The 27,742-nt window shown below is 40.4% G+C and overlaps 1 protein-coding gene across 1 annotated transcript in view; it reads left to right on the forward strand.

Annotated features, from left to right (window-relative positions):
- Mrps28 (mitochondrial ribosomal protein S28) overlaps positions 1-27,742 on the forward strand; it is a 123,790-nt gene that overhangs the window by 5,270 nt on the left and 90,778 nt on the right. Inside the window, exon 2 of the mRNA XM_038347406.1 lies at positions 21,500-21,681. Coding sequence (XP_038203334.1) covers positions 21,500-21,681 — 182 coding nt within the window. The remainder of the gene's footprint in view (positions 1-21,499; positions 21,682-27,742) is intronic.

A 27,742-nucleotide genomic window follows, 5' to 3' on the forward strand; every position in this document is an offset into this window, starting at 1 on the left:
TTAACGAATGGATGCGTGGATAGGCAGTGTGCACAGTGCACACTGGGGCTTCAGCTGCTTCTCACTGCTGCCTAGGCTGGCATCCACTGTGACTGCTCTCAAAGTGCTGGAGCAGGAAGGAGAGTTAAGCTCTTCCTTCCTGTGCTTGTTCCTAAGGATAATTGACCAGGAATGGTTTAGAGTCGTAAGAAAGCTGAAAATATCCTACTAGTTTAAACTGGAAGGTCTTGTTACATTTCTGTCTTAGAGACATATAAAATGCAATGAAGAGAAATGCAAGCAGTTGTTAGGAATTGAGAGGGATTTAGTTTTTGAGAAAAGTCTTATATCACTTAGAATTTCTGGGTTTAATTAATTGAAGAGTACCCTGAAATTAGAAGATATGTGATCAGGACTTTTGAAAGAATTTATTTACAAATTTATAAAAGTAACATTTATTTAAAGAGAGTTTAAATAGCAAGGAAAATGTGTGAAATGTGAATCATTACCAGGAATGGAGAGGAATTTTCAAATGTTCGCCCTTAAATTTTATGTGTGTACATTTGTGTGTACATACACACAAATATAAACTAAGAATATGTCGTAGATAGTTAAAAACACAATTGGCTCATGTTGTAGATAGTCTTCAGCTACATTGCCATAAGAGTATACTCTTTCAGTTCAGAAAGTCTTTGTTTAAATTCTTGATTTTTGCTTTGTTTACTAGCTATATTTTTTAAAAATTAAATTCTTTTCAGGTGTATGGGTGTTTGCCTGTGTGTGTGTGTGTGTATGTGTGTGTTAGTGCACTATGCACTATGTAGTGCCTAAGGAGTCCAGAAGATGGCATTGGCTCCCCCAGGACTGGACTGTAGACAGCTGTGAGCTGCCATGTATGTGCTGGAATTGAACCTCATGCATTGGAAGAATAACCAGTGTTCTTAACTGCTGAGTCCTCTCTCCAGCCACTTCTAGCAGTATTTCTTTGAAACCCATGGTTAAGGGATTATTGCAAGGTTAAATAATTTACTGTTTAAAACACTAGAAACTAGTCCCTGCTAATCTAGGCACCCCAGGTAAGACACTACCGACCACCAGCTCAAACTTCTGAAAACCTGTCCTATAGCCCCAGACTGCACCACTTCTACTGGACTTTGTACTAGGGCCCACAGCTCCGGCAGCTTTATGGAACCCCAGGTAAGGAACTGCCCACTGCCTACTAAGCCCCTTTTAAAGCCTATCAGATCAGATCTGGGGACCCCAGTTTGCACTCCTTCCCCTGGGTTCCATCTTGGTTTATAACTTTGGAAGAAGACTTTGGCTTTACCAGAGGCCAGGCTAGACCTAGGTACTCCTAGCTCCCAAAACCCCAGAGGGTACATCCTACTGGACCTAAAGACATGCTAGTCACCAGAACCGCAGGCTAGTTAGGCCATAAAACCAGAGAGAAAAGAGAAACCAGGAACAAAACACCTATCCAACAAAGACAAACGCAGGAATCTACACCTACACCTGTGATCGCCCCAAATCCAGACGCCTAAACTCCAGTGGAAGAGCACAATAACAGAGAGGGCAGTATGGCACTGTCAGAGCCCAGGTACCTACAACAGCAAGACCGGAAGACTCCAACAGCTGAAGCACAAGAAAACGACCTTAAAAGTGATTTTATGAAGATGATAGAGGTCCTTAAAGTGGATATGAAAATATCCCTTAAAGAAATTGAAAAAGACAAAGAATTGGAAGAAGTCAGTAAATCCCTAAAAGAAAGCCAAGAAAAAACAAACATGAAGAAAACCAAGACCTGAAAATTGAAATGGAAGCAATAAAGAAAACACAAAGGGAAGGAATCCTGGAAATGGAAAATCCAGGTAAGTAAACAGGAACTAAAGATGGAAGCATTACCAACAGAATACAAGAGATGAAAGAGGGAATCTCAGGTGTTCAAGACATGATAGAAGAAATAGATTCATCAGTCAAAGAAAATGTTAAATCTACAAAATTCCTAACACAAAATATCCAGGAAATCTGGGATACTATGAAAAGACCAAACCTAGGAATAATAGGAATAGAAGAAGGAGAAGAATCCCAGCTCAGAAACCCAGACAATGTATTTAACAAAATCATAGAAGAAAATTTTAACCTAAATAAAGACATGCCTATAAAGGTACAAGAAGCTTACAGAACACCAAATAGATTGTATCAGAAAAGAAAATCCCCTCACCACATAATAATCAAAACAAAAAACATATAACAAAGAGGCTAAGCAACATATATAAGGCAGACATATTAGAACCACACTCAGTTTCTCAGCGGGGACCCTGAAATCCAGAAGGGCCTGGACTGGTGATGTCTTGTAGACTCTAAAGCCATGGATGCCAGCCTAGACTACTATACTCAGCAAAATTGTCAATCACTATAGATGGAGAAGACAAGATATTTCATGACAATGTCAAATTTAAATAATATCTATACATAAACCCAAACCTATAGAAGGTCCTAGAAGGAAAAGTCTAAACCCAGGACTTTAGCTATACCCACAAAAACACAGGCAGTAGATAATCCCACATCAGCAAAACCCAAAATAGGGAAACACACAGACAACACAGACAGACAGACAGACAGACAGACACACTACCACCAACACCACCACCAAAAAACAAATTAACAATTATTCATCATTACTATCTGTCATTACCAGTGGACTCTATGTGCCAATAAAAAGACACAGGCTAAAACAGAATGGATACAAAAACAGGATCCATTTTTCTACTACATACAAGAAACACACCACAACATCAAAAATAGACATTACTTCAGAGTAAAGGATTGGAAAAAGTTTTTCCAATCAAATGGACCTAAGAAGCAAGCTGGTGTAGTTATCATAATATCTAACAAAATAGACTTCTAATCAAAATTAATTAAAAGATGGAGAAGGGTATTTCATGCTTGTCAAAGGAAAAATCTACCAAGATGGCATCTTAATCCTGAACATCTATGCCCCAAATGTATGGGCACCCACATTTGTAAAAGAAACATCACTAAAGCATAAATCACATATAGAATCCCACACAATAATAGTGGGAGCCTTTAACACCTCACAGTCTCGAATGGACAGGTCATCCAGACAGAACCTAACAGAGAAATAACAGATATTATGACTCAATTGGACCTAACATATCTGCAGAACATTTCATCCAAATATAAAAGAATATATGTTCTTCCTAGCACCTCATGGAACCTTCTCCAAAACTGACTACATTCCCAGTCACAAAGCAAGTCTCAACAGATTTTTAAAAAAAGAAAGAAAAAGCCCCCTGTATCTTATCAGACCACCATATATTAAAACTGGATTTCAACAACAAAAAAAAGCATACGAACTCATGGAAACTGAATAGCTCTCTCCTGAATTAACCACTGGGTCAAGGAAGAAAGAAAGGAAAAAATTTCCTAGAATTCAATGAAAATGAATACAAAGCATACCTAAACTTATGGGACACAATGAAAGCGGTGCTAAGAGGAGTGTTCATAGCACTAAGTTCCTTCATGAAGAATTTAAATGTAACAGCACATCTGGAAGTTCTAGAACAGAAAGAAGCAAACACACCTAAGAGGAGTAGTAGGCAGGAAGTAATCAAACTGAGGGCTGACATTATTAAAATAGAAACAGAAAAATAAAAAGAATTAATGAAACAAAGAGTTGATTTTTCAAGAAAATCAACAAAATAGATAAACCCTTATTCAGACAAACTAAAAGACAGAGAATATCCAAGTCAACAAAATTAAGGAGGATATAACAACAGACTTGGAGGAAATCCAGAGAATCATCAGGTCATACTATAAAAACTTGTACTCCACAAAATTAGAAAATCTAAAAGAAATGGACAAATTTCTTGATACATGCCACTTACCAAAGTTAAATCAAGAACAGATAAACAATTTAAATAGATCAATAACCCCTAAGGAAACATAATCAGTCATTAAACGTCTCCCAAGCAAAAAAAAAAAAAAAAAACACCAGATGGTTTTAATGCAAAATTCTACCAGACTTTCAAAGAAGAGCTAATATCAATACTCTTTAAATTATTCTACAAAATAGAAGCAGAAGGAAGAAAACAAATAGAATAGAAACATTGCCAAATTCTTTCTATGAGGCCACAGTCACCCTGATACCCAAACCAGACAAAGGTGCAACAAAGAAAGAACAACAGGCCAATTTCCCTCATGAAAATTATGCAAACATAATAAAATACTGGCAAACTGAATCCAAGAACACATCAAAAAGATCACCATGATCAAATAGGCTTCATCCCAGAGATGTAGGGATGGTTCAACATACGAAAATCTGTCAATGCAGTCCACCATATAAACAAACTGAAAAAAAAATAAACCCACATGATTATCTTATTCGATACTGAAAAAGCCTTCCACAACATCAACACCTCTCATAATAAAAATCTTGGAGACATCAAGGATACAAAGGACATACCTAAACATAATAAAAGCAATATACAGCAAGCTGCTTGCCACCTCAAATTAAATGCAGAGAAACTCTAAACAATTCCTCTAAAATCAGGAACAAGACAAGGTTGTTCCCTCTCTATATACCTATTCAATATAGTACTGGAAGTTCTAATAGAACAATCAGACAGTTAAAAGATATCATGCAGATACAAATTGGAAAGGAAGAAGTCAAAGTATTATTTGTAGACAGTATGAATTGAGTAGCCTTAAAAATTTTACTAGGGAACTCCCACAGCTGATAAGCAGCTTTAGCCGAGTGACTGGATACAAGATTAACTAAAAAAAAAAGTAACCCTCTGATACACATAAAGTCAAAGGGCTGAGAAACAAACCAGAGAATCAACACCCTTTCAATAGCCTCATATAATATGAAATAACTTGTGTAACTCTAATCAAGCAAGTAAAAAGACTTGCAAGACAAGAACTTTAAGTCTTTGAAGAAAGTATTTGAAGATATTGGAATATGTAAAGATCTCCCATGCTCATGGGTTGGTAGGATTAACTTAATAAAAATTTACCAAAACAATTTGTAGATTCTGCGTAGTCCCTTTAAAATCCCAGCATACTTCTTTACAGACCTTGAAAGAACAATACTTAATTCATATGGAAAAACAAAAAATCCAGGATAGCTTAAACAATCCTGTACAATAGAAGGTCTTCCGGAGGTGTCGCCATCCCTGATCTCAAGCTCTCCTACATAGCTGTTAATGAAAACCGCATGGTATTAGCATACAAACAGACCGGTGAATCAGTGGAATTGACTTGAAGACCCAGATGTAAATTCACACACTTTTGGACTCCTGATTTTTGACAAAGAAGCCAAAATTATACAATGGAAAAAAGAAAACATCTTTAACAAATGGTGCTGGTCAAACTGGATATCAGCATGTAGAAGAATGCAAATTGATACATATCTATCACCCTGCAAAAAACTCAAGTCCAAGTTAATTAAAGACCTCATCATAAATCCAGATACACTGAACTTGATAGAAGAGAAAGTTGGAAATAATCTTGAATGCATTGGCACAGAAGACAACTGCCTGAACAGAACACCAATAGCTTAGGCACAAAGACTGACAATAAATGGGACCTTATGTAGTTGGATTTTTTGGGGGGCCGCCAGCTCAATTATGAAAGTTTGGCTGTTAGCTTAGGCTTATCCCCAGCTAGCTCTTATGACTCAAATGAACATGTTTCTTTTAATCTGTGTTCTGCCATGTGGCTTAGTTACCTCTGCCCTGTGGCATATGTCTCACTTCTTCAGGGTCTCACTAGCCTGCCTTCCTCCCTTGTTTCCAGAGATTTCTCTCCCCCCAGAAATCTTGCCTATATTCTCCCCTGCCTACTCATTGGACATTCAGTTCTTTATTAAACCAACCACAGTGGCACATCCTCACACTGTATAAACAAATATTCTAAAACAACCTCATGAAATTGAAAAGTTTCTGTAAGGCAAAGGACATCATCAATAGGACAAAATGGCAGCCTACAGAATGGGAAAAGGTCTTCACTAACCCCACATCCAACAGAAGGCTGATTTCAAAATGTATAAAGAGCTCAAGAAATTAGGTTTCAACAAACCAGATAATCCAATTATATAATGTAGTGTTGTAGAATATTATTTTCAGATGTTACGTTTATTTGTTTATGCTGTGGAACATTTGTTTAATGATACAAAAATGTGTTGCATTCTTTTATGTTGCATTTCTTTAACTCAGTGAAGTGTTGGTTCCTTGCCTGTCTAAAACACCGATCGATGGTCTAATAAAGAGCTGAATGGCCAATAGTGAGGCAGGAGAAGGGAGAGGCAGGGCTATCAGGCAGAGAAAATAAATAGAAGAGGAAATCTGGGAGAAGGGATGAAAGAACAAGGAGAGGAGGGCGCTAGGGGTCAGCCACCCAGCCACTCAGCCACATAGCCACACGGCCATACAGCCACCCACACACCCACACGGCCACCCAGCCACCTAGCCACTCAGCCACATGGCCACACAGCCGGTCACACAGCCACACAGCCATACAGCCACCCACACAGCCACATGGCCACACAGCCACACAGCCACTCAACCACACAGCCACATGGCCACCCAGCCACACGGCCACCCAGCCACTCAGCCACTCAGCCACACGGCCATACAGCCACCCACACAGCCACCCACACAGCCACACGGCCACACGGCCACACAGCCACCCACACAGCCACATGGCCACACAGCCACACAGCCAGCCGTGGAAGAAAGAATGAAAGTAAGATGTACACAGGTAAGAAAAGGAAAAAATCCAAAGGCAAAATGTGGATAGGATTCTTTAAGGAAAGCTGGCTAGAAACAAGCCAAGCTAAGGTCGAGCATTTATAATTAAGAATAAGCCTCCCTGTGTGATTTATTTGGGAACTGGTTGGTGGACCCCTATTCCCCAAGCCAAAAGAGTAAAAAGAGAAAAACAACAACAGCATTTTGGCATCCCAACATAGAGCTAGAGTAAAAGAAAACCCAACAACAGTGGGGTACAGATCTAAACAGAATTCTTAACAGAATAATCTCAGGTGTCTGAGAAACACTTAAGATGTTCAACATCCTTAGCCACTAGGGAAATGCAAACCAAAATGATTCTGAGATTCTTCCACCTACCAGAATGGCTAAGATAAAAAACATAAGCTCATGCTGGAGAGGGTGTGGAACAAAGGGAGCACTCCTCCATTGCTGATGGGAGTGCATACTTGTACAGCCACTTTGGAAATCACTGTGGTGGTTTCTCAGAAAATTGGGAATCCATCTATCTCAGGACCCAACTCTACTGCTCTTGAGCATATACCCAAAGGATGCTTAATCACACACAAGGACACTTGCTCAACTATGTTCATAGCAGCTTTATTTGCAATAGCCAGAACCTGGAAACAACCTAGATGTCCCTCAACTGAGGACTGGATAAAGAAAATGTGGTACATTGCTCAGCTGTTAAAAAAAAAAAAAAAAAAAAAAAAGACACTAGGAAATTTGAAGGCAAATGGATGGAAATTAAAAAAAAAATCTTCCTAATTGAAGTAACCCAGATTGAGAAAGACAAATGTGGTATGTACTCACACATAAGTCGATATTGGGTGTAAAATAAAGGATAACTATGCTATAGTCCATGGACCCAGAAAGACTAGGTAGTAAGGAGGGGTACTGGGGGTACTCTTGGATCTCCCTGGGAAGGGAAAACAAAAGAGATTTCCTGAGTGGGCTGAGGGCGGGTGGGGATAGGAACATGGGTGATCAGGTTAGGGAGGACATTGGGGGAGAGTACTGGAAGAGATTACTGGAAACGAGGGGCATTTCGGGGTTTGGCACAAGGGAAGCTCTTAGAAACCTACAAGGAAAACCCTAGCTAAGATTCGCAACAGCAGCCTGTATTGAACTGGCCATCTGTGACCAGATTGGTGACTAGCCCAGTTGTCATCAGAGAGGCATCCAGCAACTGATGGAAACAGATGCAGACCCACCCCCAAACACTAGGCAGAGCTCAGGGGAAGAAAGGATTGTAGGAGCCAGAGGGGTCAAGGATGCCACAAGAAAACTCACAGAATCTACTAACCTGGGTTTATCGGGCCTCACGGAGACTGAACCAACAACCAGGGAGCCTACATGGGACTGACCTAGGCTCTTTGCATATTTGTGACAGTTGTGTAGCTTGGTCCTCTTGTGGGACTCCTAACAGTGGGAACAGGGGCTGTCTCTGACTCAAGGCTTTTGGGACCTCACTCCTGATACTGGGTTGTCTTGCCCAGGCTTAATACATGGGGAGGTGCTTAGTCTTACTGCAACATGATGTGCCATGTTTTGTTGATGCTCATGGGAGACCTGTGCTTTCCTTAACAGAAACAGAGGAGGAGTGGATTGGTTGGAGCAGGAGAGGACAGAGGAGGAGTGGGCGGTACTGGAGGAGAGGAAGGAGGTGTAACTGTGGCAGGGATGTAAAATAAACAAATAAATTTATTAAAAACAAACTAGTCCCTGCCAATAAACATAGTATAGTTTATTTGCTAGTACTGAAAAATTTTGAGTATTTTCCACATTGCTTCAAATGATCCGTGTATACATAGTCTTAACAGTTCTGCTGGTGTTTTATATTATGGCCAGAATGTAATTGATGTTCAGGTTGTTGCTGTTTTGTTCCCCCTAGTAAAGATATGGCAGCAGTGGGCATTGGTGCATAGGAAAACAAACCCGGAAGATGCCCTTGGGAGGAAGCTTACACAACTCCTGCGCACAGTGTTGGGACACTTGTTTCCTTGCCACTTCATCACTATGGGGTTTTTATTGTGTGTGCATTTGCTTTTATTGATTTACATTGCTTGAAATGAAATCAAGGGCCTCGTGTGCCTATGCAAGTGCCCTGTAGCTAGCTCTTTCCCTAGCCCACCAGCAGATGTTCTTGATGTTGGGTGACCGAACCAAACTTCAGAATTTGGGAGCTGGGATTGCCCCTCATCCCCGATTTTAAGTTAAAATTGCTAATGTTTGTATTTTTTATTTGATAAATCAGCTTATAAGATATACTTATAGTCACAAAGTTACATTTACAGCACATATATTGGGGTTTTATGTAAGATTTCATTGGTTAGATGGTTTATGCTTGATTTTGTTTAAAGATAAGCATTGTTGTTTCTTAAACAAGTTGCTCTCACTGCTGAGATGCCTTTCCATGTGCAGATTCATTGTGAATCTCATTCTTTGTCTAGCCTTGGTGATCCTACCATTTATATGAAACACCTTCCAGTGTCCCGTGCTTGGCTTCACATTGCCTTTTATAGAATGCTGGCAGCTCTGTAGCTTCACTGAAGTCATTTCTGAGCCTGTTGTCTTCTGCAACTCTTGGAGAGCAGGGTTAGGTCTCGTATGTTCTTTATATCCACTGCATAATGCCTTACATGTTAAGCAGGAATATATGTTGGTTTAAATTGTAAAACTTAGTTTGATGGTTGAGTAGTTATAAATACAAAAATAGCAACTCAGAAGCTTGCTTATATTAAACTATGTGTGTATAGTGATGAAATTTCAGGTGGTGCCCACTGACTTTCTTTGTAGCATATATTAATCTTTTAAAATAATGTGTTTCATTTTGGCATTTTCAAGTTTGTCAGGAATTGATCCACATAATTCTTTGTCCTAATTTCTCATGGAAGTTACTAGATAAAGGGAATTTGGATTTAAAGGTCCTGTGCGGTCTATGGCTACTTGTAAGTGGACATGGCCACATCTCCTTTCCTTTGGTAAAATACCAGCTTTGATGCTGGCGTTATTTTTCAATTTATTAGTTGTTTTGCTTATTTTGAGTATAAGGACCAAATATTTTTTATTATTGTGATCAACACAGCTTGTTCTGGTACATAAAAGGACTACTGGCTAGTGCTTGATAAAGATTATTGTAAATATATTTTTTTTCTCTTATTTTCCTTTGTGGGGTAGGGCATTAAAGCCAGAACCTGGCATATGATAGACCATTGCTGTATCTTTGAGTGACATCCCAGCCTTTCCACTCCTAAATCTTAAATCCTTAATCACTCTTATTTCATTTAGACAGTGTGAATCTGAACACTATGACAATATGAACTGTTGTAGTTTATAACTCGTGCTAACTGCCCACAGATGGCAGTATTGAGCAAAGAATGGGTTTTTCTGTGTTCAAGCTATTACTACTGCTTCCTTACAGTAGAGGGTGTCCTGTCCCTTCAGTACATTGAAAAAGTGGTTTTCAGGGAGTTTAGGGCCTGCACAGTTGAACATCCTTGTGCTTTAGATTATGGAGAATACTGACATTATAGAACACTTTGTAGTTTTATTTATTTTTACAATATCTTAGAAGGATTTCATGTAAATAGTTTTTAAAAGTTTTAACTTTTTTGTTAAAATTTCATTCATTCTTTTCTTTTTTAATTTAAAAATCTTAGCCAGACATGGTAGTCCATGCCTTTAATCCTGGCACTTGGAAGGCAGAGACAGGTGGATCTCTGTGAGTTCAAGTCCAGCCTGTCTACATAGTGAGTTCCAGGATATTCAGGGCTCTGTAGAGAGATCTAGTCTCAAAAAAAACCCTAAATAAACAAAACAAAATAAAAAAAACCTTGAATTTTCCAGAACACTGTTTGTTTGTTTATTAAGTATACACAAGTGTTTTGCCTGAATGTTTCTATGTGTACAATGTGGACGCTGGGAATGGAACCTGGATCCTCCACAAGAGCAACAAGTGCTCTTAACCACTAAGCAATCGCTGCGGTCCATGACAGAACACTCACACTGTCATTGAGCTCAGAATACCAGGGATTTGTTTCACTATAAAGGGAGGGTGCCTCAGCACAGAAGGTAGTGCGTCAGTCTTCCCAGTTTTATATTGACAAAAAGAAGTCATTCCACTTTAAAAATTATTAACTTTGTAAAGGAATGTTGAAAAATGTTTCTTATTTTAGCCATAGTGCCAGCACTTTTCCTTTACATTGTAGAGTTCTGGAAGAGTTACTAAGATTTAGTAATAAAATCTTCTGAAACATTCACTTCCATCTTAGAGAAAACTGTCAGTTAATAAAGACAATGAGATGGTAAATTGAAGTGGATAGACTTCTCAAGAGAGTGGTCAACACTTAAAATATGCTTGAAAGCAGAAGTCACATCATGCCAGAAAGGAAAGAAGATTCATAGTTAGCACGTGCTGTATGTGAAGGGTGATCATATAACCTGACCCATTTAGACCCTTTTCTTACTTTCATGCTCAGTCTTCATTTCTCTACGTGTAGATCTTTGCTGACACCTGTATTTAAATGTCTTTTGGCAGCCGGGCGGTGGTGGCGCACGCCTTTAATCCCAGCACTCGGGAGGCAGAGGCAGGTGGATCTCTGTGAGTTCGAGACCAGCCTGGTCTACAAGAGCTAGTTCTAGGACAGGCTCCAAAGCCACAGAGAAACCCTGTCTCGAAAAAACCAAAAAAAAAAAAAAAAAAATGTCTTTTGGCCATTTGAGATTCTTCTGTTGAGAATTCTCTCTTTAGATCTGCACCCCATTTTTAAAATTGGATTATTTGATATTTTGATGTCTAATTTCTTGAGTTCTTTATATATTTTAGAGATCAGTCCTCTGTCAGATGTGGGGTTGGTGAAGATTTTTTCCCATTCTGTAGGCTGCTTTTGTTCTTATTGACTATGTCCTTTGCTTTACGGGAGCTTCACAGTTTTAAGAGGTCCCATTTATAATTGTTGCTTTCAGTGTCTATGCTGCTGAAGTTATATTTAGGAAGTGGTCTCTTGTGCCAATGCATTCAAAGCTACCTCCCACTTTCTCTTTAATCAGGTTCAGTGTACCTGGATTTATATTCAGGTCTTTGATTCTCTGGGACTTGAGTTTTGCGCATGACAATAGATATGGATCTATTTGCATTCTTCTATATGTTGACATCCAGTTATGCCAGCACCATTTGTTGGAGATGCTTTCTTTTTTCCATTGTACAGTTTTAGCTTCTTTGTCAAAAATCAGATATTCATGGGTATGTGGTTTAATGTCAGGTCTTCAGTTTGATTCCATTGGTCCACTTGTCTTGTTTTTGTGCACATACAAAGCTGTTTTTATGAATCAATAGTAGAGTTTGAAGTCAAGGGTGGTGATGCCTCCAGAAGGTCCTTTATTCTACAGGATTATTTTAGCTATCCTAGGATTTTTATTTTTCCATATGGAGTTGAGTATTGCTCTTTTGAAGTCTGTGAAGAATTGTGTTGGGATTTTGATGAGGTTTGCATTGAATCTGTAGATTGCCTTTGGTAGGACTGCTATTTTTATTATGTTGATCCTACCTATCCAAGAGCACGGGAGATCTTTCCATTTTCTGATATCTTCTTCAGTTTCTTTCTTCAAAGACTTAAAGTTCTTTTCATACAAGTCTTTTACTTGTTTGATTAGAGTTACCCCAAGATATTTTATGTTATTTGTGGCTATTGTAAAGGTTGGTGTTTCTGTGATTTTTCTCTTGGCCTGTTTATCATTTGTATATATGAGAGGGCTACTGATTTTTTTTTTGAGTTAATCTTGTTTCCTGCTACATTACTGAAGGTATTTATCAGCTATAGGAGTTCCTTGGGTAGAATTCTTTGGTCACTTATGTATACTCTCATATCATCAGCAAATAGCAAAAGTTTGACTTCTTCCTTGATCTCCTTTTGTTGTCTTATTGCTCTGACTAGAATTTTGAGGACTATATTTAATAGGTATGGAGAGATTGGGCATCCTTGACTTACTCCTGATTTTAGTGGAATTGCTTTGAGTTTCTCTCCATTTAATTTGACATTGGCTGTCGGGTTGTTGTATATTGCCTTTATTATGTTTAGGTATGTTCCTTGTATCCCTGTTCTCTCAAAGACCTTTATCTTGAAGTGATGTTGGATTTTGTGATTTTGTGGAAGACTTTTGTTGTATCTAATCAGATAATCACGCTTTTTTCTTTCAGTTTGTTTATATGGTCAGTTACATTGATGTTGCATTTAACCTTCAGTAATGTTTCTTTTACATGTGTGTTTGCTCTGGTATTTGGGACATAACTGTTGAGAATTGAAACTTCATCTTGATGGATTTTTTCTGTGAAGAATATGAAATGTACTTCTCCATTTCTTTAGATTAATTTCTGTTTGAGGCCTTTTTTGTTAGATATTAGGATAGCTACATAGCTACACTAGCTTGGGAAGTATTTTCCCAACCCTTTACCCTGAGGTAATATCTGTCTGTGAAGTTGAGGTGTCTTTCTTGTTTTTAGCAGAAGGTCAGCCTCTGTTGTTGTATCCATTCTGTTAGCCCATGTCTTCTTATCAGCCAACTGAGTCCATTGATACTGACTCCATCTTGACATTTAGTTTTCCTCTGTGCTCTTAATAATGCAGCCATAAGCCACCATAAGGTATGGTAGGAGAAGATCCTCACTAGAGCCATCACTCTGCTCTTTGATCCTTTAACTAAGCGCAGTAAGGATTCTTTCTTTTCAGAAATTGCTCTGTCTGTGTGTGTGTGTGTGTGTGTGTGTGTGTGTGAGAGAGAGAGAGAGAGAGAGAGAGAGAGAGAGAGAGAGAGAGAGAGAGAGAGAGAATATTCAAGGTCTCTGCCTGGCTCGGGATCACAAGCACATCGTTGTACCTGACTTTTCCTCTGTTGCTTCTGAAGATCAAATCTAGCTCCTCAAATTTGTGAGACAGGCACTTCCTAGTGGCCAAGATTAATAATCAATAATAATAATAAAATAATAATAATAATAATAACAACAACAACAACAACAACAAATGGCAGCAGATACTGACAAAATTGGAGAAAAGGGAATACTGGGGCAGCCATTATGGACATTAGTGTGGAGGGTCCTCAAAAAGCTGGAAACAGGTAGGTTTACCACAAGATGCAGCTGTGGCTCTCGGGCATATGCCCAGAGGGCTGCACATCTTACTAGAGCACTTGCCAATGCTCACTGTTGCTCTGTTCATCATAGCCAGAACTCAGGAAGAGCCTGTTGCCATCAGGATAGGAGTGGATGGTGAGATAGGAGAGGATAAAGGACTAATACTGGCTGACTGACATTCATACTCTTCCCATTCAGGAAGGTCTGTTTATATCTCTCCTGTGCTTTGTCTTCTACTTGCCATTCATGTTCCTTCCGAATTCCTGACCATCCAGTAAAACTCCTTTTACATAAGTAACTCTCTTTCCAAGCAAAATATCACATGGGCATGTGTTATGTGTCAGTTCTACCTACTGATCTTTCGGTTTTACCTTGTTCTACACTCTGGGTCACCTTTGGAATGCTGTCCAAGTCTCTCTTCTTTCCATCTGCTGCAGGACATTTCCAGGCACCGCTGTATTTTCATGTCATGCAGCCCATAGATGGAGCAGCTTGCACAAGCACCTGGGTCTGTTGTAAAGCCTTCTCTTGTTCTGGGTCCATGAAAAACTAGCAGGTATGAAGTAACTTGCAAAACAATAGAAATACAGAACAAAATGTATTTTTTGCCTCTAAAAATATCAGCGAGAACCACTAAGTATTGTACTTCTACTAGGAATAGGGGTACCTTTATATGTCCCAGACCTCTAGACCTAGAATTTCCACAGCTAGGTCTCGTTTTTTCCCTCTGTGGCATATGACTTTCTTGTTCTGTGTTCAGAGTACAGAGTTGCTAAGAAATTGTCATTCTTTTCAGACCATCTTTTCTACAGGGCCCTGTAGTCAAGCTGAATGGGAATGAGGTAGGGCCTTCTGCTGAGCTCTCTGTGGTGGCAGCAGTGGAAGAACTGCACTGGTGTTGGTTTTCTCAGTACAGTGCTTCTCAACCTTCCTAACTCTGTCACCCTTAATACAGTTCCTCATGTTGTAGGGACCCAGACAGTAATTTTGTTGCTACTTCATAACTGTAATTTTATAAACTGTTATAAGTCGTAATATAAATATTTTTGGAGATAAAGGTTTGCCAAATGTGTTTCGATCCACAGGTTCTAGTGTCTTCTGCTGGCTTTCCCTATCATCATAGACCTGTATCCACAAATCAGAACTAGTGCGGAGATTTTGTGAGTTACGCAGTGTATGTATTCCAGTTATACATTATACAATGAGAAGATAGCTACAGAGTGTGTACACGAGCGAGAACTGAGCTAAAACACCTTGAGTTCCATTCTGACTGGTGCCATTTGTCATCTCTGAAAATCTATTTTCCTTCACTTGATGGACAGTCACCCTGATCAAATAGTCATAGCTCCCTTTGGGAAAGTGAAGGAAAGAGTTGATAGTATAAATCTTTTCTTTATTGTTTTTAGTTAGCATACACAGTAACGGTTTCAGCATGGCACTTCCATACATAGATGCATCTTCCCTTGCTCCTGCTTGTCTTCCCATCCCTCCCATCCCGTCTCCAAGTCCTTCCCGCTGGTCTCTTCACCTCCCTTCTGCTCTCATATCACATGCACACGTACACGTGCATTCCACATATGAGAGGAAATGTGATTTTCATCTTTCTCTTTTCCCACTCCATTTCCCTCTCTTGTTCCTTCCTCTTTCCTCCTTTTAGATATCATCCATATTCAGGCAGCAGGGACTTGGAATGAACTCTCTATTTAGAAACAGGCAGTCTGGACATTAGTTAGAGTTTGGTGGCTGGGTCATGATGCCCATGTGTGATTCAAGCCAAGATTTCTTTGTGTGAAATTCAGGAGCAGTATAATCAGCCAACCAGAGAGCACGATAGCCCCTGAGCTCTGAGCCCGTGCTGACCCAGTCTGCGGTCCTGAAATTCAGGAGCAGTATAATCAGCCAACCAGAGAGCATGATAGCCCCTGAGCTCTGAGCCCGTGCTGACCCAGTCTGCGGTCCTGGCACAACCCTGTCTTCTCCATTGAGTTCAGGGCGCCACTGTGAAAGGTGGGCGGTCAGCTCTTAAATAGTCAGTCCACGCCAATGCTCCATTCTCTTCAGGCCTTTTGGATATTTTCCCTGGACTAGGAGGATATTTCAACTCTATTTAGTACAGTCTGTCTTCATTTAGTATGCTTGATTTAGCCAAACAAGCAGTCTGCTAAAAACTACTGCTAGTCTTATGTTGACATACTGTATTTAGAATCTGTGGTGGTTTGAGTAGGTGTGTCCCCATAGACTCATGTGTTTGAATGCTTGGCCCATAGGGAGTGGCACTCTTAGGAGATATGGCCTTGTTGGAGTAGGTGTGTCCTTATGGAGGAAGTGTGTCACTGTGGAGGTGGACTTTGAGATCTTTGTTTAAGCTGTGCTCAGTGTGGGACACCATTGCTTCTGCTGCCTGCAGGGCAAGATTTAGAACTCTTGAGCTCCTTCTCCAGCACCATGTCTGCCTGCATGGCTCTATTAAAATAGTGGATTATGTCTTTGAAACTGTAAAATAATCCCAATTAAATGTTTTCCTTTAGAAGAGTTGCCATGGTCATGGTGTTTCTTCACAGCAATAGAAATCCTAAGACAGAAGCTGGTATGAGGAGTGGGATGTGGGGTATTCCTGTGATAGGCCTGACAATACCATGTGTTTTGTTTTGAGGAATATGGACTTTGGGAGTTTGAATTAGAAAAGTAATTGAACAATTTAATTGGGGCTTAATGGACCATGCTAGTAGGAGCATGAAAGACAGTGTTGCTGAGGGTGATTTGAACTGGGGGACTTGGCTCAAGGGGATTCAGAGGAGAAGAAGTTTAGTATGTTGCCTAGAGATCATTCTTGGGATATTTTGGTGAAGATTGTGGCTGATTTTTGCTCTTGTCCAAAGCATCTGCCTGAAGCTAAAGTGAAGAGATTTGGATTAATTCCATTGGCAGAGGAAATCTCAAAAAAGCCCAGTATTGATTCTGTTGTGTGGTTATTACTTTTATACAGATTTATAATTAAAAAAAGGAGCAAACTGAGCAAGGAAAATTACAAAATGTACAATTTGAAGAGGAAAGGAGCACTAGGAAGTGGATTGGAGATAAATTGGTGTTGAAGGAGATAAACAGATTAAGAAATGGAGTAAAGGGAGTGACAACCTCAGGACAAGATCCCATACAGCTAAACTTCCAAATTTTGAAAAGGGATTAAAGGAAGCTCAGAGCCCTGTGTGGTTGAGTACACTTTAATTCCAGCACTCTAGGGGCGGAGGCTGGAGGATATTTAAATTCAAGGCCAGTCTGGTGTACAGAGTGAGTTCCAGGACAGGCGAGCTTAAGCAGTGCAGGAAACCATGGAAAACAGAAAGCTAATGAAGATGCAATTGAACGAGTGGGCCATGTTCCAGCCCAGGAAGCAGCAGAGCTTGCCGACTTCAGCCTTATGATTCTGGCTTTGGAGTCAAGGATACAAGAAAGGGTAATGGAATCTTTCTCTGAGACTAAGGAAAGATGCTGAGGTCAGGTGTGTAGTAGGAGTGTCCTTGCATGGAGGCCAAGAGAGGCCATTGTATGAAACTGTGAAGGTGGAACCTGGATTGCCTTGGAGACTCCAAGATATTGGAGATGCCAGAGTCATGGCGTTCCTGCTAAGGAAGGCTGCTATCAGGAGTGGAAGCAGCTCAAGAGAGAAGTGTGTTGCAGTCAACAAAATGAAAGAAGTTAAAGATCTGAAGAGTGTTTTTACATCCAACATGGAGATGCATAGTTTTGAGTTTGCCCAGATGGTTTTCAGTCTTGCTTCGGTCCAGTATCTCCTCACTGTGTTCCCTTTTCTCCATTTGGAACGGGTAAGCACAGCTGCAGGGAGTTGATGGGTTCCACGACACTGTTGTGCCTAGAAGATAGCATTTGATAGCACTCTTCCCCATCCACAGCTCATACATCTTTTATTCCCCTCCTTCTGTCTCTGAGCCTTTGAGGGATAATAAATGTCATGTTTAGGGTTGAGCACTCAACAGTTACTTATTCTCAGTACTTTGAGGAGTTTTGAGTTTCTGCAGTAACTGTTACCCACTATAAAGAGAATCTTCCCTGGAAAAGGTTTTTTGGCTAGTGTGTGAAAGATTGGAGGTTGAGTATATTCAGAGGGATGGTGTCAGAGATGGAATAGAAATTGATTTATAGAAGACTCTTTTTAGGAGAGTCAGTAAATATACCACTTTTCTTTTTAAGAGCCATGATTATATATGTATGCAACTTTTTAGTAGTGAGCAATACAGATAACTCTTTCATCTTGAAGTATAGCAAAGAAGATAAAATATAATAATAAATTTTAAATGTGGTGTGTGTTATTAGAGAAATTGTATAGTACAGACCAACTTACATAAGCCCTTACAGCAAAACATTCAGTCTTGCTTGGGAAAATGCTTCACTTTGTAGAATAACTGGAAGTAAAAGTCCATGTACTTAGCTGTACGACCTAATGTTTAGTTAGACAAATCTGTCTAGTTAGAGAGAGGGAGGGGGGCAAAGGAAAAGGATGGGAGAAAGAGGTGGCGGAAAGGGGGTAAGGATGGAAATGGAGGGATGAGAAGGGGAGAGAGAATGTGAGCCTGGCTTATTTTGTAATTTTATTTGCCCCTCAAGCATGATAGCTCCTCTGACAAACCCGGATGTCCAGCAAACCTGTTGTAATCACTGCTTTCAGGGGGAGCAGGGTTGCTTATTGATATTTTTATTTTTGGTGGGATCTCTTGTAGCACAGGCTGACCCTCCCCCACAAGAATTAAATTAGCTTACATTAAAATAGCAGCAACAGCTAGCTTTTAATTTTATGTGGGCAAAGATGGCCTTGAACTTGGGATTCTCTTGAGTGAACCTGAGCTCTGGGGTTACAAGCATGTGTCACCACTCCAGTTCTCTGTGGTGCCGAGAAGGGTGAAGGGTGTGTGCTGAGCAAGCCAGTGAATAACCGAGCTCCCATTTCTTGTCCTTCTGAGGGTTTTTGGGTTTTGTTTGTTTGTTTATTTTTGTTTTTTCATGACAGTTTCTCTGTGTATCCTTGGTTGTCTTGGAACTAGCTCTTGTAGATAAGGCTGGACTCGAACTCACAGAGATCCAACTGCCTTTGCTTCCCAGGTGCTAGGATTAAAGGTGTGTGCCACCACTGCCCTGCCTTCTATAGAGATGATCATCACCTTCCAGGACAGTTTGTTTCCTCTTTTGTACACTTTCTGCTTAGTTTTTTGTTTGTTTGCCTTACTGCATTAGTGAGGACTTCTAATCCCATGCCAAAAGGTACAAGAGAGTGACTCATTGCTTTCCTTCTCAGTTCGGTACAGAGATCTCCGTGTTTCTCATCATTAATTACGGCAGCTGGAGGGGTTGTCTGAAGACACTCTTTATCAAGTTGAAGTGTTCCCCTTTATTCCTAGTGTACTGAGAGTATTTATGACTGTGTATTGGATTTTGTCTAGACTTTTTTTGCAGCTGTTGACATGGCCATGTGATTTTCTTCTGTACTCTATTGATTTGATGGGTTACATTAATTGATCTCTATATGTTGACTCTGTTACATCACACTTGGTTGTGGGGCATAATTCTTTTTATATGTTGTTGGATTTAGTTTACTGCTATTTTATTATAGAAACTTGAGTCTGTATTCACTGAAGGTCTGGTCTATAGTTCTGCCTGCTGTCATGTCCTGTGTGGTTTGGCCTTAAGGTAATGATGCCCTCATAGGACAAATTGAGAAATAGTTCTTTCCTTTCCAACTTCTGAAAGAAATTGTGGAAAATTTGAATAATTTCTTTCTAAAATGTTTGGTGAAATTTGCCAGTGCATTTATCTGTGTTTGATGCTTTCTCTCTTGGAAGGATCTTAATTATTAATTTTTGTCTGATTATCTAAATGACTTTCAAAAGCCAGTGAGTAATGATAACTGTACAGGTGAAGAACAGACTTAGGAATTAACCCAGGAGTTCTGTGCTTGAGGTGAAATCCTTTCCCACACTGAAGACACCGTTGCCCCTACTGTACAATGTGATAAAGGCAAAGGTGACTGAAGAGAAAGAAATGCTTCGTTTCCATTTGACTTAGAAAAACGTAGAATGAAATAAATATTTTAAAATAGATTTACTAAAGCTCTCAAGGGAATTAATTTTATTTTCACCTATTTGTGTTTGCGCTTATGTCACCGCTTGCCTGCGAAGGTCAGAGGGCACCTTGCTGGGGCTCTCCTACCTGGTGGGTTTCAGGAGTTGAACTCGGGTGTCAGGCTTGTCAGCAGGTTCCCCTGAGCCGTCTTGCCAGCCCGAGGGAATCTTTATGAAATAGTTCAGCATACTGTTTTCTAAACCAGAGGGGAAGTGATGCTTGCTGCCTCACGGCTCTTAGCGCACGCATCTCTTCATAGTTCTGAAGGAGGTTGTGTATTTAGGAGTGGCTCCTCAGTACACAGTTCATTTTTGGGCCTCTTGTTTTACATGGCTATGGCTCTAATGAGTCAGCTGAAAAAACATTAAAAGAAGAAACCTGGTAGGGGCCAGTATGGATGGGGACTTTCCTGGTTACAAGCACGGTGAGACCCTACATTGATATCTGCCTGGTCTTCCCAGCTACTCTGGTGCCAACTGTGTGGGTGACTTAGTGGCTTCCAGCAAAGGAGCGTGGTGCCTGCCTTGTTTCTTCTTGGCTTACTTGGTGTGGCTCTGCTCTGTTGAGGGCTGAGCACTGTTGAGCTGCTAGGACAGTGGTTCTCAATCTGTGGGTCGACCCAGGGCCCTCACGGGAGCAGCATTTAAGTTGTAATTCAGAGCACCACAGTAAAGTTCTGTGACCAATGTAGTTGTATAATTGAAGGTACGTGCCACTAAAGATTAATAATCCTTGGGTGGCGTGTAAAACTCATTCATAATTCAGGGTGTGGGTCGGTAGATGTAGTCAGGTCAAATTAATATTCCTTTGTAATTTGCTCCTCACAAATAGAAACGTTGTACTTTGCACCAACATCTATCACACATCCCATATTCAAATTAAAGAGGACTAGAAAACACCAGTTTGTATTTGCAGGTTTCTAAAAAAGCTTGTCTGGAAACAATTGTAAGAATAAGAAAACACTCTCACAGCATCCTGTGTTCACCTTTCAGGCAGATGGCTGCAGAAGACTCCTGAAGAGTTTTCAGCATGAGAATTCTATCAGAGAAAGAAGAGGGTGTGAAGATAAACCCCATTTGTTTAGCATTATTCTGTGACAGATTTCATGTTTGCACTGACATTTGTGATGAAATCATGCTCTCAGTTCTGGGAGTGAGCTCAGTGTGGTCTCCTTGGACACGCGCAGGAGCCAGGACCTGATAGCACTGTCTAGGTCCTGCCTGTTGTCCTTGCCTTTGCTGAGGCTCGGAGAGTCAGTCTGCTGCCTCCTCTAGCCTGTGAGAAGGAAAGGGAGGAAGAGGAATGAAGGAGTTTGGAGTATGCTTCCACTTTGGTCTTGAACTCATTCTGCACACTGTGGGTGTACAGTAGATTGGTTTTGTGAAATTTCCTCTTTAAGTCCCTGTTAAACTTAACGCTTATCTTTTTGATGGATTTCATGTTTATAAATATTTTTTCTTATATTTAGGAGTCTCCAAAAAATGTAGAATCCTTTGCTTCCATGCTGAGGCACTCTCCACTGACACAGATGGGGCCTGCCAAGGACAAACTGGTCATTGGACGGATCTTTCATATTGTGGAGGATGATCTCTACATAGATTTTGGTGGCAAGTTTCACTGTGTATGTAAAAGACCGGACGTGGATGGCGAGTAAGTAGAATCATTTCCAACTGACCGTCAGTAAATTGCTTGTTCTGCAATCTTAAGGACCAGAGTTCCAACCCTGGAACCTCCACAGAAAGCCAGGTGTGGTACACGCACTTGTAATCCCAATGCCAGGAGGCAGATGGGTCCCTCGGGCTCAGTGCCCTGCCAGTATAGTCTACCTGGGGAGCTGGAGGCCAGTGAAAGACCCTGTCTCAAAAGAGGATATGTGAGGGACAGCGCCTAAGAAATGACATCCGGGATTGAGATGGTCTCCATACTCTTGTAAATGCATACCTTCCCCACACATGTGTAGCTATAAACGTTGATGTACTGCAAAGGCTTTGTTGAACACAGGTGATTTTTTTAAATTAGCACTGTTTTTTAAATACATTTTTGATACATTTTGATTACTCTTTCTCCCTGCTCTTTCTTATCTCCATCCTGATGGACACATTCTCCTTCCTGCCAGACCATTTTCAGGTTCATGACTTTTGGTTTTGTTGTGTGACTCATTTAGTTTAACCAGGACCATCTATGTGACCGCTGAATTTGAAGTACACACTGGAACTTGGGAAGGTCACCAGTGGGTACAGACTACAAACAGTGGCTCCCCCTCCCTCAGTCTTCCACACCCTTGCTCGCCTGTGATGATAAGCTCATTCTGCAGATCCAATACAGGCGCTGCAGCGCCTTGATTGCAGTCCCTGTCTGGGTCTTGCCTGGAACATGGTGCTTCGCAACTCTTCTTCCTGTCTTATGATTCTCACAGTTTTCTGCCCCCCCCCCCCCCCCCCCCCCCCCCCCCCGCCTTCTGAAGTGTCCTTTGAGCCTTAGAGCGGATGCTCTGAATGTCCCTTTAGGAGAGTGTATTCAGTCATCACTTATTCTCAGCACCTTCTGCAGCCGTTAGTCTCTGCATTCCATAGGTATACAGTTTTAAAAACCACAGTGTGGTCATGCTCATGCGAGTCAGAAATAAGGTTCCTGGAGGAAACTGCTTTCTGCACACATTAAGTCAACAAGCCCTGGGTTTGATTGAGAGAGTCTGCCTCAATTGATAATGCGGAACATGATGAAGGAAGGCACCCAATGTCAATGTATAGACCGACACATTCAAACACATACACACCCTACACATATGCATTCAAATAGAAAGGAGGTTGTGCCTGGTGTGGCGGCATACATGTTTAATCCTAGTTCTTGGAGGCAAAGACTGGTAGATCTTTTATGAGTTCTAGGCCAGTCTTATCTCCATAGAGAGTTTCAGACCAGCCAAGGTCATATAGTATAAAACCAAGTCTCAGAAAGAAAAAGAAAAGGAAGGAAGGAAGAAAGAAAGAGTAAAGAGGTTGACTGGGAGATGACTCGATAGTTAAAGCACTAGCAGAGTAAATAGCAAACATAAGGACCAGTGTTTGCATCCACAGAACCTACATAAAGGCTGAGTGGACTAGTGGGGCTCCTGCTTGTAATACTACCATTTGGAAGAAGGACACAGAAGATTCCCTGAGTAAGCTGACTAGCTAGCTAGACTAGAGACTGTGTCTCAGTCACTAAAGTAGAGAGTGACCAAAGAAGGCTTCAGACATCAGCCTCCAGCCTCCACATATACACACAGGCATGCACACCTGTAATACACACACATACCCGGATGGAGGTACACGTGCACATGCCACCCTATACAATACACACACCGCATATACATGTCAAAGGAAAGAAACAGATATGGAGAGGATCTGTTCTAGATTTAAGAGGGTAATCCTAAGAGATAGCTATAGCTAACCTTCCTGAGCACTGCGGGTCTTTACAAGTGTAGATGATAGTAACTGAGCTCCCCTGGTTAGGGCTTAAGGCTTGTTCTACCTGACGAAATTAATGAAATACCCATTTTTTCCCACATCACTGATATCTGAGAGACTTTTTAACTGTTTATTTCTGATTTTAAAAAGAGTCCCAGCCTTGCCAACTTCTGGACTGTCGACTTCTCCCTTCTTGGCCAGTTTCACCTAGTGCGTGTCTGGGGAGATGTAGGTGGTGGGCTCTCACAAGGTAGTTTGGGCCTCTCCAGCACACCTCTCCCTCAGCCAAATCAGATGCCAGCCTTTGTTTTAGTAAGCTGAGTGGCATAAGTTACCAGGACGGAAGAGACAGTGGGGCTTCCTTTGCTTCCTGGAGTGGGAAGCAATGGCTCAGGCAAATGTAAAACACGTTCAAACCCAGTCCAGAGTAGTAAGACCTAAAGAAACTCCAGCTTGGGTCTATCTGCAGTCCAGATTCCAGCACTGTACTGTGCGTGTGTGCGGCATAGCATGGCTGAAGGGGTTGGTTTCATGTAAGGATTTAGAACACGGGTGGTGTCTGGGAGGCAGATGTTCCTGTTAGAGGGCAGATGTGGATGCAGGCTTTACTAAAGCTGTTCCCCAGGCATGTTAAGCCTATCTGTAGATAAAACCATGTAGACAGTTTCCTACCCTGTCAGATTTATTCTGACTTTTAGATGCCCCAGATCCTTCTCTTTTCCTTTGAGGCACAGTCTTGTTCTGTTGCCCTCACTGGCTGGAACTTGGGCAGTCCTGCTTCTGCCTCCCTCCTGAATGCTAGGGCTGTAGATGGAAACCACTACACCTGGCACTTTCTCTCTAAGGATGGGATTTTGTTAATAGTTTTCATAGATAATTCTTTACGAATACTGGTTGGTCTTTTTCATTTAGTTGAAATTTTATAACATCTGTTTTGTCATTATGTCATTTTTTCTTGAACACAATATTTCAGAATGCCTTCAGAATGTCTTGAATAGAAAATTTCAGAATTACAGATTTGATTCTTTTCCTTGTTTGCCAAATTACAAATTTTTAAATGTCAGTAAATGAGATTAGATATTCTCTTATGTGAATTATATTATGTATCAAATACTCTTTATAGTGTAGCTTTAAATGGTTAAATGCTAGAATCTTTTGCAATATTTACTAAACCTTAGAATTTCATTTAAAACTGTTCACACACCACTTGAGAGCACAATCTTACAGAATGACTGCTTGTAGCCCCACCACCATCTGTCCTCCAAAGTGGACTCTACTACTTAACAAGTCTTTTGGAAGGAGAAGGGATGGGCAGTTCACAGTGCTCTTGCAAAGATCTCTAGTATTTAGAGTAGTTGCTGTTTTCATTTACTTCTTCTCCCTCCCTCCCTCCCTCCCTCCTTTCTGTATTTAAGTGAGTTAAATGTGTCATCTCTTGGGACCTCTCAGTACCTACCTCTCAGCTCCTACTTCGACAAACCAACCGTCCAGTATCCAGAAATATATCCTTAACTTACAAAGTTCTCACAAATTTAATGTATTTATGAATGAAGATCATGAAGAGGGTTGTGCAAGAGTTGATATGCTCATTTGTATATTCACCTACTCATTCATACTTACTGCATCTCATTGTCTGGGCACTGTAGAGAGGGCTAGTGACTCATTCATTCATTGTCTGTCTTTGTGAAGTAAAGATTCTCTCTAATGGTGGAAAGGGAATAGATAATAAGTACATAAATTAGTTTAAAATAGCAGTAACCCTACAAGGGGAAAAGGATAGTATGGAGACAAAATGCAGATGAGTAGGAAGTACTAGTCAGAAAAGGCCTTTGCTCACAGCCTGTATTGATGTCGACGTGAAATGCTGTCGGAGGACCTTTATAAAAACGATAAGCAGAAACTGAAGCTTACACGCTGTCCCTTGCTGTGGACCAGAAGTGATATATCTAACTGTGCCCAAGGAGTAATTCAGTTCAGACACAATTTAACCTGGAGGGTTCGATTATTTTCTTCTGCTGCCTACAATACATAACATGGATTTAAGAGAGAAACTAAGCCAGGATGGTCTTTGTCCAGCTTTTCTTGTATCATGAGGTGTTTCTGCCATCTACAGAGTATTTATTAAATTTCTTTTATGTGTAGAAATGTGTAGGTTCTCCCTAAAAGTCTTCAGTTTACTATAGGTCTTCACAGGTGTCAGTCACTTAAGCTTTGAAAGTGCTGGAGAAAAATATAAGGCTGGTGTAGTTACTGTTTACTGCTTGTTTCATTACTATTTGAATGCAAAACAAAATGTGTGGGTGGAAACTTCCAAAGAAATGTTGGCCTGACCTTTGTCACTGCCAGGAAGATAGTGTCACTGGAATGGACAGTAATGAGCTGGCCTGGCAGCCCCTCACCTCCATTGTCCCTGTATGTTTAGATTATATAGCTCGCTATAGAGGTTATTTTATGGATTTGAGAGATCTTTACATTCCTCTTCCATAGTGTCAGACCTCTCTGCTAGACAGACTCTGAGTGACCCAATCTTCTGTTATGACTCATTTGAAGTCACTCTAAATAGAGCACGCATATTTATTTAGCATTCATAAGCTGCATCCTGACCTCGTCATTTCTTTCACTACTTGTAAAGAATCATGTTTTATCTTTTTTCAGACTTCCTTCCCCAAGGCCAGGATTACACTTGGGCATTACTTGTTAGGCAAATGCTTACACTAAGCTGCCTCCCCAGCGTGTCATTCAGATGTTTGTATGGTTGAATGCATTCTAATTTAAGACATTTTCAGAATGAGAAGATACAGTGGATAACTAAAAGCTAGTAATGTAAGTTTAGGTAAATGTTTAATTTTGTTGTCATTGTCTTAGCGAATATGTTTAATGATATTTTAGACTTAGACAAATTGATAGGGATTGCAGACCATTTTAATTGCTTCACTATTCCCATGAGCTAAATAGTCTTTAATAAGCCCCATAGTGTTTATTTGCTTTATTTTGGCTATTGTCCTGTTTCTTTTTTTCCCTTTTCCCCCATAGTTTCCTTTTTTATTGTTATTTTTATTTTATATTTTTTTATTGAGCTATACATTTTCCCCCAGTCCCCTTCCTCCCTCCCTCCGCTCCTTCCACCTTTCCCCATACTTACCCCTCCCAATTTACTTAAGAGATCTTGTCTTTTTCTCCTTTCTTAGTAGATCCATGTCTCTCTTAGGGTCCTCTTTGTTATCTAGGTTCTCTGGGATTGTAGACTACAAGCTGGTTATTCTTTGCTTTATGTCTAATATCTGCTTATGAGTGAGCACATATTATATTTTTCTCTCTGTGTCTGAGTTACCTCATCAGAATTTTTTTCTGTTTCTGTCCATTTGCTTGCAAATATCAAGATGTCATTATTTTTTTTACCACTGAATAATACTCCATTGTGTAAATGTACCACATTATCCTTATCCATTCTTCAGCTGAGGAGCATCTAGGTTGTTTCTAGGTTCTGGCTATTACAGATAATGCTGCTATGAACATAGATGAGCACATCCCCTTATGGCATGATTGAGCATCCTTTGAGTATGTGCTCAAAAGTGATATTGCTGGATATTAAAGTAGATTGATCCCTAATATTCTGAGAAACTGCCATATTGATTTCCTAAGCTACTGTACAAGTTTGCACTCCCACCAGCAATGCAACAGTGTTCCCCTTACTCCACATCCTCTCCAGCATAAGTTGTCATCAGTGTTTATGATCTTGGCCGTTCTGATAGGTATAAGATGGTATCTCAGAGTTGTTTTGATTTGCATTCTCTGATGGCTAAGAATGTTGAGCATTTCCTTAAGAGTCTTTTGGCCATCTGAAATTCCTCTATTGAGAGTTCTCTGTTTAAATCTGTACCCCATTTTTTAATTGGATTATTTGGTATTTTGGTGTCCAGTTTCTTGAGTTCTTTGTATATTTTGGAGATCAGTCCTCTGTCAGATGTGGGCTTGGTGAAGATCTTTTCCCATTCTGTAGCTGTTGTTTTGTCTTGTTGACCGTGTTCTTTGCTTTACAGAAGCTTCTCAATTTCAGGAGGTCCCATTTATTAATTGTTTCTCTTGTGTCTGTGCTACTGGGTTTATATTTAGGAAGCTGTCTCCTGTACCAATACATTCATGGATACTTCCCACTTTCTCTTCTATGAGGTTCAGTGTAGATGGTTTTATGTTGAGGTTTTTGATCTATGGAATTGAGTTTTGTGCATGGCATAGATATAGATCTATTTGCATTTTTTCTACAT

Source organism: Arvicola amphibius, chromosome 11, assembly GCF_903992535.2.
Source record: "Arvicola amphibius chromosome 11, mArvAmp1.2, whole genome shotgun sequence".
Classification (NCBI taxonomy): Eukaryota; Metazoa; Chordata; class Mammalia; order Rodentia; family Cricetidae; genus Arvicola; species Arvicola amphibius.